At 43.1% G+C, this 18,691-nt stretch overlaps 1 protein-coding gene across 5 annotated transcripts in view; it reads right to left on the bottom strand.

Annotated features, from left to right (window-relative positions):
• Positions 1-100: 100 nt before the first annotated feature.
• The window catches only part of LOC147033574 (uncharacterized), a 111,554-nt gene continuing 92,963 nt past the window's right edge, over positions 101-18,691 (bottom strand). For 3 of the 5 annotated variants that reach the window (XM_085856885.1, XM_085856895.1, XM_085856866.1), the window contains 2 exons: positions 15,849-15,966; positions 101-5,421 (listed from right to left, as the gene is read on the bottom strand). In XM_085856885.1, the coding sequence (XP_085713011.1) occupies positions 4,323-5,421; positions 15,849-15,966 (1,217 nt within the window). In that variant the 3' untranslated portion in view covers positions 101-4,322. Of the gene's footprint in view, positions 5,422-14,372; positions 15,967-18,691 lie in introns of those variants that run through there. The other 2 variants (XM_085856859.1, XM_085856876.1) reach the window with 1 other exon arrangement.

Here is an 18,691-nt window from a genome sequence, read left to right as displayed (position 1 = left end):
GATTTGGTCTCGATTTTCGTGTCTGTGCGTGCGTCCGCAACCATATCTCAGACATGTATGGACCAATTTTATTTGTTCCTGGCACAAAGACAACGCATGATGGTATACATATGCATGCCATTTATTTTTTTTAAGACTTCAGATCCAAGATGGCCGACTGGCAGCCATTTCACTTGGAAAAACACCTGATGTTGAACACGTCCTCAACCATTTGTCGGACAAGCATTTACCCATGTTGTTCAAATTTGGCACACAGATAAAGAATGATGGCTTACATATGCACGTCATTTATTTTTCAGATCAGATCCAAGATGTCCCAATGGGCAGCCATTTTGTTACTTAAATGTGTCCCCAACCATTTCTCCAACATGCATCGGGCAAGTCAAAATAGGGTTTGACCTAGGACAAATTGGAATAGAAATCAAACCTGTGGTGATATCTTATGGCAAACATGGTAAATAACATATAAAAAATCTAATGCAAAATATTTGGTGGAACATCATTTTTGGGGGGTCCCCAGAAATTGGTAATGAGGGACCTGGCGAAATTAGGTTGCAAAGAATAATGACCACAAATATGATTACAGCTGGATTTACTTTGCTTCTTATGATACTCTGATAATGTCCCTTTACAGTCTTAATGAATAAGAATGACTGAAACAGCAGCCTGTGGCTAAGGGAGCCCCAACCCCCCCCCCCCGGCCCCCCACCTACAGGGTTACCAAGACCAGATTTGTTTCACATTCGTTCAATAATCACTTCAATTACCAAAGAGCTCATAGCGAATCATATTAACATCCAGAGTTCATCAACTGTGGGGAGATGCCACCCCTAGTCTGAAAAATATTACCAAATTTGGTACTCTTCCACTATAAGCTGGTGATGACAAAATGCAGTTCACGTCAAATTGTATGTGTCATCCTCTGCATTGTCATCGGAGTTCTCGGTTTTCATATTCTCACAGATGCCTCTGCATTCACTGCAAGCCGATGTGCATTCCAGATCAAGTCCTCTGCATCCACAACGTTTTCCGCACCCTGTCTTGCATTTGCATCGTATGACCTCTAACAGTGCTTTGGGTGCCACATCCAAATCTGTCATTAGAGGAAGCATCTTCCCTTCAATAACTTTCCAGCCCCAGTCCTCTGCCTGCAAGTTCATGCCCTTCCACTCCTGCACTTGGTGATAGACACGGAAACTGTGGTACTTCATTGCTCCTGAACTTGGTGCCAATACCTTTAGGTGCACCACCTTTTTGCTCGTCGTGACTAGTTCTTGGAATCTGTGGCATCTTAGCAAATCTAGACTGTCATTGGACTTTGTCTTGCATAAACAAAGCATAGCTTTCTGTCCTGCCTGAATTATCTCCTTCTTACTGGATGCAGAATTATTAAAAACCACAGCCAGCTCGTGAAAGCATTCACCTTTCTGGAGCAAGTTTAAAGCCACACCCTTCCCAAAACCAAACACTCGTGAAGTAGTGTTACATCCGAGAATACCATGCACAAATAGAATCTTCTCACAGACAGTCTCGCCAAGGTGCTCACGTACACATTTGATGTTCAGAAATTTTTCAGTCTGTCCCTGTTTTGGCTCAGGTCTCCAGAAGACATCATGGCCCAAGTTCTTTGCATGGTAGCAGAGGAGTACCAGAAGATCTGTGTCATCTCCAACGAGAATCACCTCACGCTAAGCAGCAACTTGTATTGCTGTCTGCACGATAAGCGAGTCAGCGTCGCCTCTGGCGTGATGAACTTCACAATCTGCTGCTTCTTGGGAGTTGCTCAAAAAGTGAAGAAATCGCTGCTTATTTGCATTATTTGATAGAAATTCTTCTTTTTTGAGTTGGAGGGTCATCTGTGGTTGAAAGTGAACTGTTCGGCCTTGGCGCTTTCCAATTCGTCTCTGATGAGTGCCATCTTTGGTAGATGGCCCACTCGTGTAGCCATCAAAGACAACAACTGCCTCTCTATAATGCTTCCTCACATAGGTCACGTATCTGTCCAAAATTGACTGAAAGGCTTCTCCGATTTGCCATGGGATCCTGTGAAGTTGAGCACCACCATCAATAACATACTGGCAGTTCAGAGGTACAGAATGTTGCTCCCCTGTGGTAGGGTAGCCCAAATAGCTTTCGCAAGAGATGGTTTGTTTGCTTTCAATAGCACATATATAGTCTCAAACAAAGCAGGTGGAAATGAGCATAGTTCATATTGAAAGGCATACTTTGGATTTTCAGCCTGTGTTCCTGCAATTACCAGTCTCTGAAAGAGCAGTTGTGGATCAATGTTTACTTTCTCTCCATTTATTCTGATTGTAGACTTCGACTCAGGAGTGATCACTTGATTTTTTTTTCTCCTGAAGACATATTGCTGAACATGTTGCCCCTCCATTTTATTCAGAATTTATTCTTCCCAACTTGCTCTGCTTGTTCCACATTGACATAATCCCCGGTTGCTACACCGGTTACAATATTGTGCAATGTGGGGCCGTCTTCAAATGGATTTCTTTCAGCTAGGATGGAAATGAGTTGATTTGTATCATCTATATCTCTCATTTGCCGAGCTTTTGACAAGTCCTTGTGTTGCTGACTCGTTGAATAGGTGACTGAGGTTAGTTGCTGCATGGCATTGTTCACCTTGGCACAAACAGGTCTGGACAGGCACCATACCATTCGTTGTGTTTCAGTCATGCCCCGTCCTCTTGTCAAACCACCAGTTGTTTTAAGGCTTCTCATTGGAACCTGTTCTATCACAAGATCAGGTGACAGCCCTGCCCAAAAGCGATCTGACCTTCGTACAACGTGAAAGCCATCCATAAACTTTGAATACACGAATGGGTTACTGTCCTGCAGCTTGGTCATTTTCTGAAGGTACAGGTACACTGACTTGGTATACAAGTTGTGCCCTGAGGCAGCAAAGTAGGGAAGCATGTCTTGGAGAATCTGTAGATGTAGCTTCCAATCACCCGTGCGTTCTGATTGTAGGAAGTCCCGTACTATGTCTACACATTTCATATACATACACCAAAGTTTCCCAGTTCTGTGTTCAATTGCATTCAATGCACTTGAGACCTTTTCTCTGACTGAACTTAAATCTGTTGAATCATTAATATCCGGGGCCAACATCTCCCCTGATAGGAATTTGTCAATCAGTTCTCCAAGTTCTTGAATTTCATTGGGCAGATTTATTACCTCACTATCAGAAGCCACCAGAAATGGAGAAACTACAGTTTCAGGCACGTCTCTCGATATATCAACATTTTGGTCCTCAGTGTCTGACAGCTCTTCACTGTCATCCTCTGACACTTCGTCATCTACACGTTCTACGTCTGACATGTCAGGGGGGCTGTGAAGCTGTATTCCAAAAATGCCTGCCAGGAGAACAGTACTCAGTGCTGTATCAAGTAGTAGGTGCCCACGTACTGCCCGAGCAAAGCCTTACCGCTCAGAATGTGTGTAACTGTATTTGGCGCAAAAATGGTTTCAAGCAATTCTTGAAGTCCTGACCCTGCCATTAAATGGCCAATACTGCCAAGAAAACTCATCAGTGTGTGGAATCCTCCAAGGCGAACTACAACAGAACTTAGATTTGAGCCTTCAGTTTCACTTTCAACTATGGTCATAGCTTTCCACCACAGTAGCTGATCAAATGTTATTATGGGTGTGACTCCGTAGCGATGTGCATGGTCACAAACAAATAGCAGGGTGGAATAGACACAGCTAAGATCACTGGGGCTCAAATCAATCATGGGCAAGAACATGGTGGATGCCTGTCCGGGATGTTCTCCATGGCTTATAAGCTGCATCATCCCAGACCATCCTGGTCTCTGAGGTCGCACATAAAATGACAGTTTCCACAAAAGATCTATGTCCATGAACCTGTCCTTGCAACTGATTACTTCAAATTTCTCAAATTTAAGTCTAGCCATTCCATCACCCTGGGGAGTGAAAGGGCGAATGTTTATTCTTTCAACTTGTGCAATGTCTTTAGCTGACACGTTCACTCGTTTGATTACAGATGCATGATCAATTTTAGGAGTTATTGCAGCTGGGATCCCCATTCCATTAAAAGTACCGCTCCTGTCAAGTGTCTTAATGTTGTGGTCAACATTGTCTGCTACATACTGCATGAAGTGACCAGGTAGAAAGCCAGGGATGTCAACTCCATTGCTGATTGCCGCACTTCGTTCGTACCTCTGCACTTCAGAGTAGGAGCAACAGAATCCATGCTGATACAGGGTATCCAACAGAAATCGTGAAGCAAAGTGGTGGTGCATCTGAACACCAAGCCCAAGTTGAAGTGGTGTCAGAAGAACCCTGAGTCATGTTGCCTGCATCAAAGCCTGACCAATTGAGCCAACCTTCACGTTTTTCTCTTTCCCTACAAGCAGAACATCAAGGAAATGCTGAAGTGTATTTGGCAGATAGGAAAGGTTATCTGCGGTATTTGACATCTGATGTGAACTTGGATATACATCCTTCGACTGAAGCACTGACTTAATATCACTCTTGATTAAGCTGGCTGCTGTCTCAACCACCCGTAACTTTTCCAACTCACAATCAAGGAGCCTTGATTGCTGAAAGAATTTGGTGAGAATAGAGGCGGCCTTACGTCGGAATGTCACTACATTTTCTATTCCATCGATATCTGTGATAACAATGTTTTCACCAAAATGTTCATGCAGCATTTGTTTCATATATTTGAAAGAATACGGCTCATTATCCTGACCTAAGTTTTCAGCCATTCTGAGTATCAAGTCGTTTACTGTTGTTTGCTCTTGGTCATTAGCTTCTAAACGTTCCACAACACTGAGAAATGCACCTCTCTTTTCAGAATCTGTGGGTCGTCCAAGTTTGGGTTTCTTTGGATGACTACCGCTGCTATTGTCATTTTGAAAACTCTGCGGTATTTGTTTACCATTTCTAAAGTTTGTGCTGCAAATATTATGGTAGACAGCATCAGCTGCAGGAAGGTCTTTCACATAAGTCAATCTCAGTTTCACTTTTTCACACCACTCATCACTGCGTTGATCACAACACTTCATAATTGAAGTGCAAAAATTCATTGTTCTCACAGAGATAAGTTTATGATTTTTTTTCTTGCCATGGAATCGATCACCAACTCCACAAAATAAACAATGTTCCTTGTAGGAAAAAAATGTTTCTGCTGAATGCAATATGCAACCACCCCCACTGGATGAACTTGCATCTTGTGACCGCTTCCGTTTTGTTTGTTGCACACGTATTGGATTTGTGAACTCTCTGCGACAGTCGGTGTGTACTTGTTGTCCCGGCTCAACTTGGATATCAGAATCCCGTTCTGCACTGGCTTTAGCAATTCCATCACACCCCTTTGAGGTCAATCTGACGACAGGACCACCGTCTGCAAGAGACTTGCTGCAAAATACACATTCCGCCATCCTGCAAAAAGAAATGAATATGTTTGTCAGAAAAAAATGAATATTGACATTTATTTTCTATACATTAACATACAGCCCCTGAGGGGTTAATTTAAGCATTTGTTTATGAGTAGTGTATGTCAGGTACAGTTTATGCTCGGAAAACAAAACGCTGCTTGATAATTCTATCTTTAGTCCAGTCATCAGGAACGACTAAAGATTAATTAATGCTCCCTCGTTCTGAATTAAAACAATGCACCTTTCAGCATGGTCTGCTGGATGTTTTGCATGCAATTTATTTGGAGTTAATGATTACATCTAGTCTGAACTCTTGCTTCAAGAGATTCTTTATCTTAAATTTTACTTACCTTTCATCTTATTCATTCATTCTTATTTAAAAATAGGCAAAATATGCTGATTTAGTGAAATTGAAAAGGCATGTTTCTTCAAGTTGAAAGGTGCTGCCATCTATTGATAGATATTAGCAGGGAGTACTCAATAATTCTGAAACCCTGAACTCTCAGAAAACACCAAGAAACAAATCATAATGAGAGCCAGGTCTTATCGAAACAAACCAGATTCGAAAATGGCTGTATTAACCTGCTATCTTTAGCTTCCGAGATATGAGGATTTAGCATTGAAATGATGTAATAAATCATTATTATTTTCATATGTTAGCCTAATAATCATTGGTACCACCAGCAAATGTTCAGTGACACTAAACAGGCTGAAATAAAGGATTTGGTTTTTGATCAAACTACAGAATTATAAACCTGTTTACCTTTGGAGAGCTGAATTGACATTTAGGGGTGGGGACCCCCTGGGAATAAGCTAAGGAACACACTAAACTGTTCAGTCATGTGTTTATTTGAAAGATTCGGTACAAAAACATGGGTAAACACACCAAGATTGTGGATGTAGCTTAATTATGCACAAAGTTATCGTAATTTCTTCATTTTAGCCCGTGCGACAGTTGCTAATGGATGACAATTTTCAATCATTAAATACAATATGTTCCACCAAAAATATTTTATTAGATTTTTAGTAAGTCATGCAGCACACCTTTTCTCAACAAATAAAAGTGGGTTCATTTCTATTGTAATTAGTCCTAGGTTACACCCACTTTTGGGCTAGATTGACTGGCTCCACATGGTTTAGACTCCGGCTCCGTTCATACATTCTTTGAAATAGATGGCCCCTTCCGAGCAAATTTGGGGACAAGTTATGGTTTTACCCCACGCATGCACAGTGCAAGGTGGGGGGAAGCAATACGCCACTTTCAAAATGACATCATCCACCCCAGATTGCTCTACGCGCATGCGCAGAAATTCCTTGTAGCAAAGTTCATCAGGGCGGCCTGAGCGTATTTCATGCCTGCCAGATAAGGTTGCAGCAAAATTTTTTTTAAAGAAGCAGAAAATACTTCGAAACATACCTGCGAGAAAGGGGTGTGCCTCGGCTGAACTTAACGTTTGGAGAACTTCCTGATCAACTCTTACAGTCCGAACTGCAAAAACTCCCAACGAAGTGGCCGAAGAAAGGCTGAAGGTTCGTAGATGTGCGTGTTCTACCCAAACCTTCTTGCTTCTTCACACAGATGGGAAGGTCATATCTGGGGCTTCTTTATGCACACAGTAAGGTTAAAATTATATTTATTATTATTCATGTTTGCAAGGAGGGGTGGGATATATGGGAGGTGTGAGTGCCATTATAAATATGTAGTTTTGTTTGGTTTCAGGGCCACAAGAGAAATTATACTTGATTTTTGTGTCTGCGAGTGCAGGGAGAAGCATGTGTGTGTGTGTATATATTAACATGAAATGGTATGAACTCAACTCTTCTTCTTCATCTTCTTGCATATGGCAGCTTGGCTGCCAGGTAGCTATCATTTTGTTGGGGCAGGGCTATGCTGCTGTTGCAGTGCCTCATACCAGTACACTGGTACTCATTTCACCAACCTCAGAAGGATGACAGGCTGAGTCAACCCCACTTAGTGTTAATTCAGTGGGGAATGGGGCTTGAACCCAGGACCCTAAGATCCCAAGCCAGCCACCCGAACCACCAAGCCAACTCCAGGCTTAACACCTCTCATCCACGGATATTTCTCGTATTCCCATATTCTCGTGAGTCCAATTTGCATTCAGGAACAGAACAATTATGGTTAACCGTTATGAAATTTCCACTCTTTCGTCTAAATGCTGAGAGCAATCAAATTTGTCACTCACAGTCTTTGGGAGGAGGAACATCGATTGTCTGACAATATGGCAGAATCCAACAATGTATTGCCTGAACACAGAAAATATGCACATGGTAAAGTTCCCACACTTCCTGGTTCTTGGACCTCTTTTCATTCCTTCTCATACATGAGATTTAAATTTTTTGGCAGCTACCAAGCAGGTTACCAGAAGTTGCACATCTTGGCTTTAAAAGGAGTTATGGGGTAACCCTTCCTGTGTCCCTTTTCTCAAGACTGTGTGGGATAAAGTGTACTATCAAACCTCTAGTTACCTCTGCCACCGAAGGTGAATGGAAGTAATGTTTTCACCCCTGTCTGTATGTGAGCAGGACATACCATTGAGTGACAATGTTCTTTTCATCGGTGCCAACTTGTTAGTACTCTTCCATCATTAATTTTGTGCCATTTACTTGTCCAAACCAATGGTAGTCATATATTTGTATAATAAATGAAGGTTTTTTTTAATACGTAATTAATCTGAGTTGTCAAGGCTGAATAGTGTGAGTGTATCACCACTATTCCTGGTGGTAGTGGCTATTATAAATCATAATCATCATCATACTAAAATACACAATTTGGTGCCTGCCTGTCTGTAGAACGTTTTTTTCACCACGATACATTCAGTCATTACATATCCAATTTCAACCAAACTTGACAGAAGGACAAAGGGTCACACAATGGAGGTTGTAGCAACTTAATTTTTGCCTTCGGGAGTGTTCCGCCTTCGGTGAAGTCCGTATTAAGGTGTATCTGCATGTTAAGATAGCTAATCATGGCGTTTTTTTCCAAGGCTGCTTCCAACAACAAAATGAATAACAATGCAAATGACAATAGCATCATATTAATGTTATCACAAAACAATATTAACACAAACTAGAAGGGTACTCGAGAGCGCACAGACCTCCACCACGCAATGCCAGATCCAGGAGAACATATCGAGTCCAATACATTTTTGAAATATCATGCTATATATAGTTTTTGGTCCTATCTCTTTCTCAACGATGAATAATCACTTGAAAAATTAAATAATCCTGGTATCCGGATCTTCACCAAAATGGAATAAATTCATCCTTGTCACACACCCGTGTCCACCAAGTTTCATCCGAATCCGTCCATACCTTTTTGAGATATCGTGCTATATATCGTTTTTGGCCCTATTTCTCAATGGTGAAGAATCACTTAAAAAATTCTAGTCGTCGGATCCGGATGAGGATCTTCACCAAAATGTAATCAGTTCGTCCTTGTCACACACCCAACCTGCCCACCAAATTCCATCCGAATCCGTACACAACTTTTTGAGATATCCTGCACACAAACAAACAAGAAGACATCGTGCAGAGCACGATACTTGCAAAATCCGTAAAATAAATTTGACCTCAAAAATAATTGGTGGTTGATTTTAATGAGCAAATTTGCAACTACTCCTTCAAATTTCAAGTCAATCGGATGAAAATTAAGGATTTTAAAAAACTCACCTAAGTTGTTGACCTTTGGCCTATGTTGACCTTTTTGACCTCAAAAACAATAGGCTTCTTCCTTATGACAAACTCTACCATGTGGTGAAGTTTTGTGAAGATCGGTTTAAAATTGTGACCTGGAGGTGATAAACAGACAAAATAACAAAATTGACTGACCAATACACTTGAAAAATCTTCGATTTTGCAAGTAACGAGCCCACAAACACCAGTTCATGAATTGTAGTAAGGATTAACACGGCGTTTGTTGAAGGAGGAAAAAAAAATCCCTTGGGGATAGATATTGTTACCTCTGCCACTGAAGGTGGAAGGAGGTTGTTTTCACCCCGTTGTCCATTTGTTTGTCTTTGTTACTTGCAAAACCCAAGATTTTTGTAGTAGATTGGTCAGTCGATTTTGTAATTCTGTCTGTCTGTCGCCCACAGGTTACAATTTCAAACCGATCTTCACGACACTTCACCACATGCTTGAGCTTGTCATGAGGAAGAATAAGAGGTGGTGGTGAACAGCTGTTTTGAAGGCCTGAAGGGAAGAATGGGATTGAACAGTGTGAGGGAGCTTATTCCAAAGGTGGGAAAAAGAGGAATGAAAGAGTGAAGGTGAGCAGCGATTCGTGATTTTGGTAATTTTACCAGAAGGGGGTTGTTGGCGGACCTTGAGCGCCCTGTGGAAATTTGGTGGGGACAAATCGCAGACAGAGCAGAGGGGGGCGCGAGACCAGAGAGGAGAAGGCAGAAGACAGAAAGACCACCAACCTGCCTGCGGTGAGAGAGTGAGAGGCCCAAAGACTCAGCCTCATCGCAGGTTATTCCAATGATCCTAAATGCCTTGGTTTTCACAGCGTGAAGCCGAGAAAGGTGGGAGGCAGGAGCACCATCCCAGAGGGGAGAGCAGTACTCCATCAGGCTGTTGACAAAAGCTTTGTATGTCAGGAGTTCAGGTGGGCCGAGGAAGGACTTTGCACGACGGAGGATTCCCAGTTGGCGACTGACTTTGGAGACCAGGTTGGAAATGTGGCTTTCCCGAGAGCGATCATGGCAGATAGTGAGACCCAGAAGCTTAAAAGAAAGGACTTCTTCCAGAGGATTGTTGAAAAAGTAGATGGGGGCGGGGACGGGGGGGGAGGGTTCCAAACGGTCCTATCGGAGAGACATCGTGAGAGTGTGAGATTTGTCTGGATTGAAAGACATGTTCCACGTGTTGGACCAGTTTGTGATTTTATCCAGATCTGCAGTGAGCGAAGAAGCTGCTGCTTGCCAGTCTGAGGGATGACAGATGGTACGGCAAAGGGTAGAGTCATAAGCAAAGAGATAAAGAGGATTTCCCAGAGTCAGAGAGATGATTGATGAAAACCAGAAAAAGAACAGGGCCCAGAACACTGCTTTGAGGAACTCCAGTCTGGACAGGAAGAGGGGATGAGAGAACTCCATTTAGGGCCACACGTTGACTGCGACAGGAGAGGAAGTCTGCGAGCCATGAGTGGAGATGGCCTTGAATACCATGGGAAGAGAGTTTGGTGAGCAGGGCAGGGTACCAGACCGTGTCAAAAGCACGTGATATGTCTGGAGATATGGCTCTAATTTCATGTCCGTCATTGAGTACCTCCATCCATTGTTGCGAGAGCAGAAGCAGCATATCCAGGAGAGAGTGACCTGATCTGAAACCAAATTGATGATCAAGCCATTGGAGAAAAGGAAGGATTTAATGTCTGAGATGAGGAGGTGATGCAAATTCTCTATGTAAATGTGTGTCGTGTCACACCACCTCCAGGTTTGGGAAGGTATTCCAAGTCTTCACCATTTACAGCACAGTATTCCTGTCCCCACGTTTTCCAGTGCATTGAAGTGTTTTAAATTACAAGCACGAGTTATGTTTTTGCTTCACGCATGTTACCCGGGTTGTTTATTTTCCATATACAGAGTTGAAACTTGCCTATACACCGCCCAAATAAAGGTATGCATCAGAAGAACGTGTTGCATGCTTGGAACAAGATCACCCACAGGGCGGGTACTCTGCTAATGTGTATAAATAGCTTGGCCTGGCATTTGGTGGGGTTTGAAAACGTGGAAGAAGAAGAGGCCTTGAGAAGTTAAAAAAAAAAAAATTAAACCACAAACACGTATGATTACCTTTTTGAACAGTTGCTACATTGTTGAAACACTAAACTGAAAAAGAATTCTGGAGGAATCCCGACATCCTCGAGGCATTCTCTGTTTGTCGTGCCCACCACAGAAGAACAGACCCGAGATTAGATCTACTGTAATATATATATATATATATATATATATATATATATATATATATATATATATATATATATATATATATATATATATATATATATATATACACATATACACCCCAGAAAGGGTAACAACATGACCCTTCCTGTCGCTTCCGAAGGGAGTGGGCGCACTGGTTAATAAAATGTCGATTCTCTGCATTGAAACCGGACATTGGCAATTATCATGATCCTTCGAGTTTGTTCGTTTGACTTTGATGTACTGTTGCATCGCTGAACCAACCAAAAGATCTTAAAAACTGCAACTTGTGCCTCGGGGTGAAGGTTTAGAAATGTGATCTTCGTTAGGATGCCTGGCTGCAAGGTGGCATCATTAGCTGAAGGTGCGGCTGTGCCGCTGATGGTTCAGGCAAGAATTTGGGATTTCGCCATGGTGCCAGCGATAGCTCACATATGGGATCTTTAACATCCACCAGAAACAAAACACAGGGATGACAGTTTGTAGCTGGGCCGGGATTCTAACCAAGGCTAGACAGCTTCGAAGCGAGTGTGCGTATAGAGAAGGGAAGGTAGTGATAGAAGGGATGGAAGTGGCAGTGGATGGAGGGCTTGATGGAAGTCAGTGATTAGGTTGAGTGGAAGTTCGTGGTGTTTCGTATGCAGCCTGTCGCTGCTGGTTGCATCATTGCTGGGAGCATGGCCGTGCCGCTGATGCAGCACCCCCTGTTTCCAGGAAGCTGGTTCTCATTTTGCTGACCTCGGAAGGATGACATGCTGAGTCAGTGTACCTGGTGTTATTTAATGGTGCGACAGTGGCTCAAACTACAGAACCTAAGATCCCACGCCAGCCGCCTTAACCGTTAAACCAACATCAGGCTTAACGTGTTAAATAAGGTGGTATATAAGACACTGCAGCAACAACAGTAGACTTCTGAGAAAGGTTGTTTTTTCCCTACAGCCTTTAAAATCTTTATTTTATTTCAACTTAACACTGCAGAACACACGTCACCATCTTGGCACTTTTTTTTAAAAACCTGCCGTTTAACAATATTTGGACAAAATATTACGCCTTTTTATGTCATCTCGACCAATTAAATTTTCCGCTCGCTCTCTCACCATTGGGAACCATCGAGATTCAGACAAAATTGTGGCTCGTAGTGAATATATATACATTGTTACAGATTTCAGAATCCGGTCTGATGAATGCATCCACACATCCAGGTCCTCAGACAGTTATTTCCTAAAATGCATGTTCAGATGAGCCCCATCCCCACGTCTAATGGGATCTTAAATGTGATGCGTTGAGAAGGGTAAAGAATAGATCCCCTCTCTTATGGGAAGCTTTTTTCTTTATGACAGACACGTTTACACACATTTCTTTCGCGAGCCTTTATTTTTCCTCAGCAACGTTCTTTCGCGATCTCTGACGCCTGCCTTTTTTTGGAGCGCACGGGTCGTCATGGTAACCGTGCGCAAGTGGGGCGGGGTGAACATAGGGCGGACTGCGCCACCGAGACGGCCCGCAGATATAAAACGAATTGGAGGTCCGTTCTGAAGAGAAAGAAGTGAGAGGAAAAGGGCGAGGGAAGTGAGAGGAAAGCAGGGCGAAAGAAAGCCAGGGAGGAAGAAGAGAAGCAAGCAAGAAGTGGGTGTAAGCGTGCAAAAAAGGAGAAGAAAGCGAGCATGTAGTGCGCGTGTGGGTGTCTGACCAGCGCCAACAACGAGACAATTTGTCCTTCCCAGTGCTTGAGCAAGTGAGCGTGTGGTGCACGTGTGGGTGTGAGCAGCGCTGAAAACAAGTGAGGCACGGGTCAGTCACCGACGGACCGTGTGGGTCACTGGACATCAGTTTCGTGAAGTGTGAGAAGCTGCCCGTGTCGCAGCACCAGGGTCTAAACCTGCAACAGATGATCTCGGTGCCCTCCCAGACGTCGACTGGTGTTCAAGGCTGTTCGCGAGAGGGTGCACGTCAAGGCCGGGTGCTGTCGACGGACGTGACACGCACGCACACATTTCAGGACGTTTTCACTTCACGGCCAACTACTCTCTGGTCAGCGAGACGATTCTTCTCACCCCCCCCCCCAAGCGAATGATCTGTTGGGTGCCCTTGTCTGTGTTTAGCTGCAAGTCAACCCCTGATAAGCATCTGTTCTTTGTCTCTTTCCTGGCATTTTGACTGATTTTGCTTTGAAATTTATTCTTTATTTACCTCAAAATATAAAAAGTTCTTTACATTTATTTACTTTATTACTAATAAATTATTTATTGACTTCCAACCTGTCCGTGTTTGTCCTTTCCTTTCATTGGTCTAGCATTGTCCGAACCGAGATAGACTGGGAGGTAATTACCACAGACTTGACCAAAAATAGTCGGCATGCACCAGCGGTTAAAACGCTCGGCTGTCATAATTAAAATCTAATCGAGATAACATTGGTGCTTTGCCGAGGGCGCACTCCCTGCAAAGGTAACCACGTGACCTTCAGTTAAACGGCATAATTAGACGGTGGACACTGGAACTCATAGTTAACTGGGTGGCGTTTGTGGTTCTAAAACAACCCACCGTACCACAACGTAAATTGTGAGCGGTGGCTCCAGGTCTGGCTCTTCAGAGGACAACCGGGGATTAATCCCCCCGAGTGACAAGCTGGTGTCTCGGTACCCGTGGTCGCAACAACATATATATGTATAGTACTCGGAAACGCAATAAGCAAGAGTTGAAAAGACCTTTGCCATGTCCTTCATTCTCAAGACTGCTTGGGGTAAAATGTTCTTTGAACTCTAGTTTGACATTGCCATGCTTGTTCGGTCCATGAGTTGCCCTGCTGCCCGAGTGCCAATTCACAACCTCCATCACCTTGCTCTTCCATGAGCCTCAATCTTTTGGAGGAAAAGTAGGGGCGGGGTGAAGACAACATGGCAAGCAATACAAGCCGTATCATTCTCCATACCACAATGCAGTTTCAATTCTATGCTTTCCTCTAATCTAAAGCAAGTCACAGTCACAGTCACAACAGCCAGAATTTTCTAAATAATCAAAATGTTTATTCTCTCCACAATGTGAGGGCGTATACTTCAAGTCCAACGTCCATCCTGTTCCTCCAATAAGATGTTAAACATCACGCTGTAATATATCATCATCTCCTCTAAGGATATCGATTATGCCGTGGTAGACTGGTTATAAGAGGCAAAAACATTGACACAAAACGGGCTGAGTGTGAGTGGAGCACAACATGAAGATTAACAAACCAAAGCAAAAGCTTTGAATCACAGAATAATTCAAGAATTTTTAAGCCCCCCCCCCCCCCCGCCCAAAATAAGAGAAAATGCGCTAATATCATTGTTCACTAAAGAAAGAAATACAAATGATCACATCCCCTCAAATTCATAATCTCAATTCACAGCAAAAGGGCAAATGTGAGAAACGTTTTACAGACCGTTATGAAAGGTATATCTATAACATGTACGTAAGAGAGCACTTCCAGCAAATGGGACAAACCCATTTCCAAAAACTACAACCCCGTCAATCTTTGCTACGATTACCCTGTGAAGGATTTGATGTCGGTGCTAATTGTTTGTCCTTCATGTGAAATAATTGCATGTGTTTCTGACAGTACGACGCCTGAGTGAATCCCTTGCTACAAACGCTGCATGTATATGGTTTCTCCCCAGTGTGTACGCGTCCGTGTCTTTTCAAATCGGATTGATCAGAGAAGGTCCTCGTACAAATTGTACAAGCATATGGGCGCTCGCCCGTGTGACTGCACATGTGATTTCGACGCTGCGACGCCCGACTGAATCCCTTACCGCATATGTTGCACGGGTATGGGCGCTCCCCTGTATGAAGTCTCATGTGAATCCGACAGTGCGATGACTGACGGAACCCCTTATTGCATACAGTACATGTGTATGGGCGCTCCCCTGTGTGAGTTCTCATGTGAATCCGACAGTGTGACGACTGATTGAATCCTTTACCGCATATCGTGCAAGTGTAGGGGCGCTCCCCCGTGTGAATCCTCATGTGTATCTGACAAGTCGTCGAGTGAATGAATCCCTTCCCACATATGCGGCAGACATAAGGCTTCACTCCTGTGTGAATACGAGCGTGCTTTTTCAAATCCGACTGATCCGAGAAAGTCTTTGCACAGACTTCACAAGTGTACGGACGCTCCCCTGTGTGGTGACTCAAATGTCTCCTTAAAGACTTTCCATCTGTGAATCTCTTCGCGCAAACCGTGCACGTGTACGGGCGCTTTCCCGCGTGAATTCGCTCGTGAATCCGACAGTCTGTCGACTGAACGAATCCCTTACCACAGACGTTACACGTGTACGGGCGTTCCCCAGTGTGAGTCCTTTTGTGTCGCTGACAGGTTGACGCGTCAACAAATTCCTTGTCACACACTCCGCAGGCGTACCGTTTGTCTATTGGGTGGTTATCAACGTGTGTCAAAAACATGCTTTTAAAATGTGTGCTGTATGAACAATCAGTGCATTTGTACTTTTTATCACTGGAAACTTGTCGGTGAATCTCCATGTGCATCTTCAGAGCTGACTTTCTGGTGAAACGGCGAGAGCACAAGGGGCACGGTAATTTCGTGCTGGGCTTCTCCCGTTCCCCTGTAAAGATCATTCATCAAATAAATAAATAACATTCGTCAGCATCGGTTTTACATTTAATCAAAACTTGACAAACAAGGACAAATGTGTCCAAGAGCAGCGTCCTAAAGGTTTTGTCGGCTAAAAAAAAATTAAAAAATTAAATAAAAAAGCAACAACAACAACAACTTCCGATATTTCGTCATGTGCCTTGATTAAGCCAATAGCGAGACCCGTCATAATGTATTTACGTATTTACGATATATAGTGTATTTCCGAAATAAATAGTGTATTTACGAAATTACAATACGATAAATGGAATAATGTTTAAATAGTAACGTGAACGTTTCGAAACTTTAAAGCAAATGTCCGAATATATTTAAAAGTTCATGAGAGACGCTCTCAAAAGGAACCCTCAATGCGAGGATGTGAACATGTGCTTAGTATTTAAGGAGATCCGGATCTTGAAAAGACAAGAGCCGAGTCCAAGAGGTTAAGGTTGAAGAAGAAGAAGAAGAAGAAGAAGAAGAAGAAGAAGAAGAAGAACAACGACAACGCCGAGCTCTCAATGAGCAGCGTTCGATACATGAGATGCTGCCAATAACAAACGGTAAGTTGATTACATACAGTGGCCTGGAAAAGTATTCACCCCCCCCTCCATTAATGCCACATTTGGATGAATTACAAATTATATAGAAAAGATTTATCGCGTTATCTTTTTGTCAAAATGCTGTTATCTTTGAAGGAGGTTACAAGTCAGGAATACCTGCAAAAAAAATAAAAATAAAAAACCCACGTACACATCAAAATTCACTGGTTGCAAAATTATTCAGCCCCATAGGTCAGTACTTGGTGGAAGCACCTTTTCCAGCAATGACTGCTGAGGAAGTCTCTACCGGCTTTGCACAGCGAGATGGTAAAATTTTTGCCCATTCTTCACGTGAAAATTGCTCGAGTTCTGCCAAGTTTGATGGGGATCGTCGATGGACTGCAATCTTCAAGGCTCGCAGTAAATGTTCAATTGGGTTCAAGTCAGGGCTTTTACTGGACAACTTGAGAATTTATTTTCTTCGCATTCAGAAACTCCAATGTGGCTTCTTGCTTCGGATCATTGTTCTGCTGAGATGTGAATCTCGTACCAAGTTTCAGATTCATGGCCAACTCGAGCAGGTTTCCAACAGGGATTCTCCTATATTTTGCACCCTCCATTGTCCCTTCAATCCTGACAAGCTTGCCAGTCCCTGCTGATGAAAAGCAGCCCCATAACATGATGCTACCACCACCATACTTGACAGAAGGGATGGTGTTGACTGGGTGATGTGCAGTGTTCGGCCTGCACCAGATGTACCGCTTTGAATTTAAACCAAAAAGTTAAATTTGTCTCGTCTGGTATGCATTTCTGCGTTTTTGTCTGCGCTGTCGCTGACGATTCACCAACAAATGATGAAACCGGTCCAGCAGCATCAACTTCCAAGTGAAAAATAAATTATACAAATTTCAGATCATAATTAAAAATAAAAAAACTGCAATATCTTGGTTGTATAAGTATCCAGTCCCCTTAAAATAGCAATTGTAAATGAGCTCAGGTTCAACTAATCACCTTCAAAATCATGCACCAAGTTAATTGGCCTCCACCTGTGTTAAATCGTCATGATTCTGATTATTTTAGAATAAAATCAGCTGTTCCTGTAGGTTTCCTCTGCTGGGCAGTGCATTTCACAGCAAAGACTCAACCATGAGAACCAAGGAAAAAGACTTCCAGGATAAAGGTGTGGCAAGGCACAGATAAGGGGGTGGGTATATAAATATTTCAAAGACCTTGAATATCCCTTGGAACACAATCAAGACAATCATTAAGAAGTGGAGACGTCTGGTACCACCAAGATCCTGCCTCGATCAGGCAGTCCATCCAAACTGGTTGACAAAGCAAGGAGGTGACTGATCAGAGAGGCCACCAAGAGGCCAATGGCAACTTTGAAAGAGCTGCATGCCATTATGGCAAAGACTGGTCACTGTGTGCAAGTGACAACAACATCCAAAGCACTCCACAAGTCTGGCTTGTGTGGTACGGTGTCAAGAAGAAAGCCATGAGTACTCAAAAAAAAGCCCATTTTGAGTCCCGTTTGAGGTGTGCAAGAAACACTCCGGAGATTCTGAAACCATGCGGCAAAACATTTTGTGGTCTGAAAAAAAATCTAGATGGAACTTTTTGGCCTAAATGCATAACGTTATGTGTGGCGCAAACCAAACACAGCCCATCACATCACCCAAAGAACACCATCCCTAATGCAAAGCATGGTGGTGGGAGCATCGTGTTATGGGGACGTTTCTCATCAGCAGGGAATGGGGGAAATTGTCAAGATAGAAGGGAAAATGGATGGACGAAATGCAGAAAAAAAATCATCGGGGAAAACCTGCTGCCCTCTGCAAGAAAGTTGAAATTAGGACGGAAGTTCACCTTTCAGCACGACAACGACCCGAAGCACACAGCCAAAGCAATGTTGAAGTGGCTATGGAATAAAAAGGTAAATGTCCTTGAGTGGCCCAGTCAGAGCCCCGACCTAAATCCAATCGAAAATCTGTGGCATGACTTGAATATTGCTGTCCATCAAAGCTCCCCACGCAACTTGACTGAGCTTCAATGGCTTTGCGGAGAAGAATGGGCAAATATTGTCCAATCAAGGTGTGCAAAAAGTTGGTTGAGACCTATCCCAACAGACTTACAGCTGTAATTGCTGTCAAAGGT

The sequence above is a fragment of the Eptatretus burgeri genome, chromosome 2 (assembly GCF_056783735.1).
Source record: "Eptatretus burgeri isolate ZD-2024b chromosome 2, Ebu_testis_v1, whole genome shotgun sequence".
Lineage (NCBI taxonomy): Eukaryota > Metazoa > Chordata > Myxini > Myxiniformes > Myxinidae > Eptatretus > Eptatretus burgeri.
The sequence above is the reverse complement of the archived record's forward strand: the minus strand, read 5'-3'. Positions and strand labels throughout refer to the sequence as shown.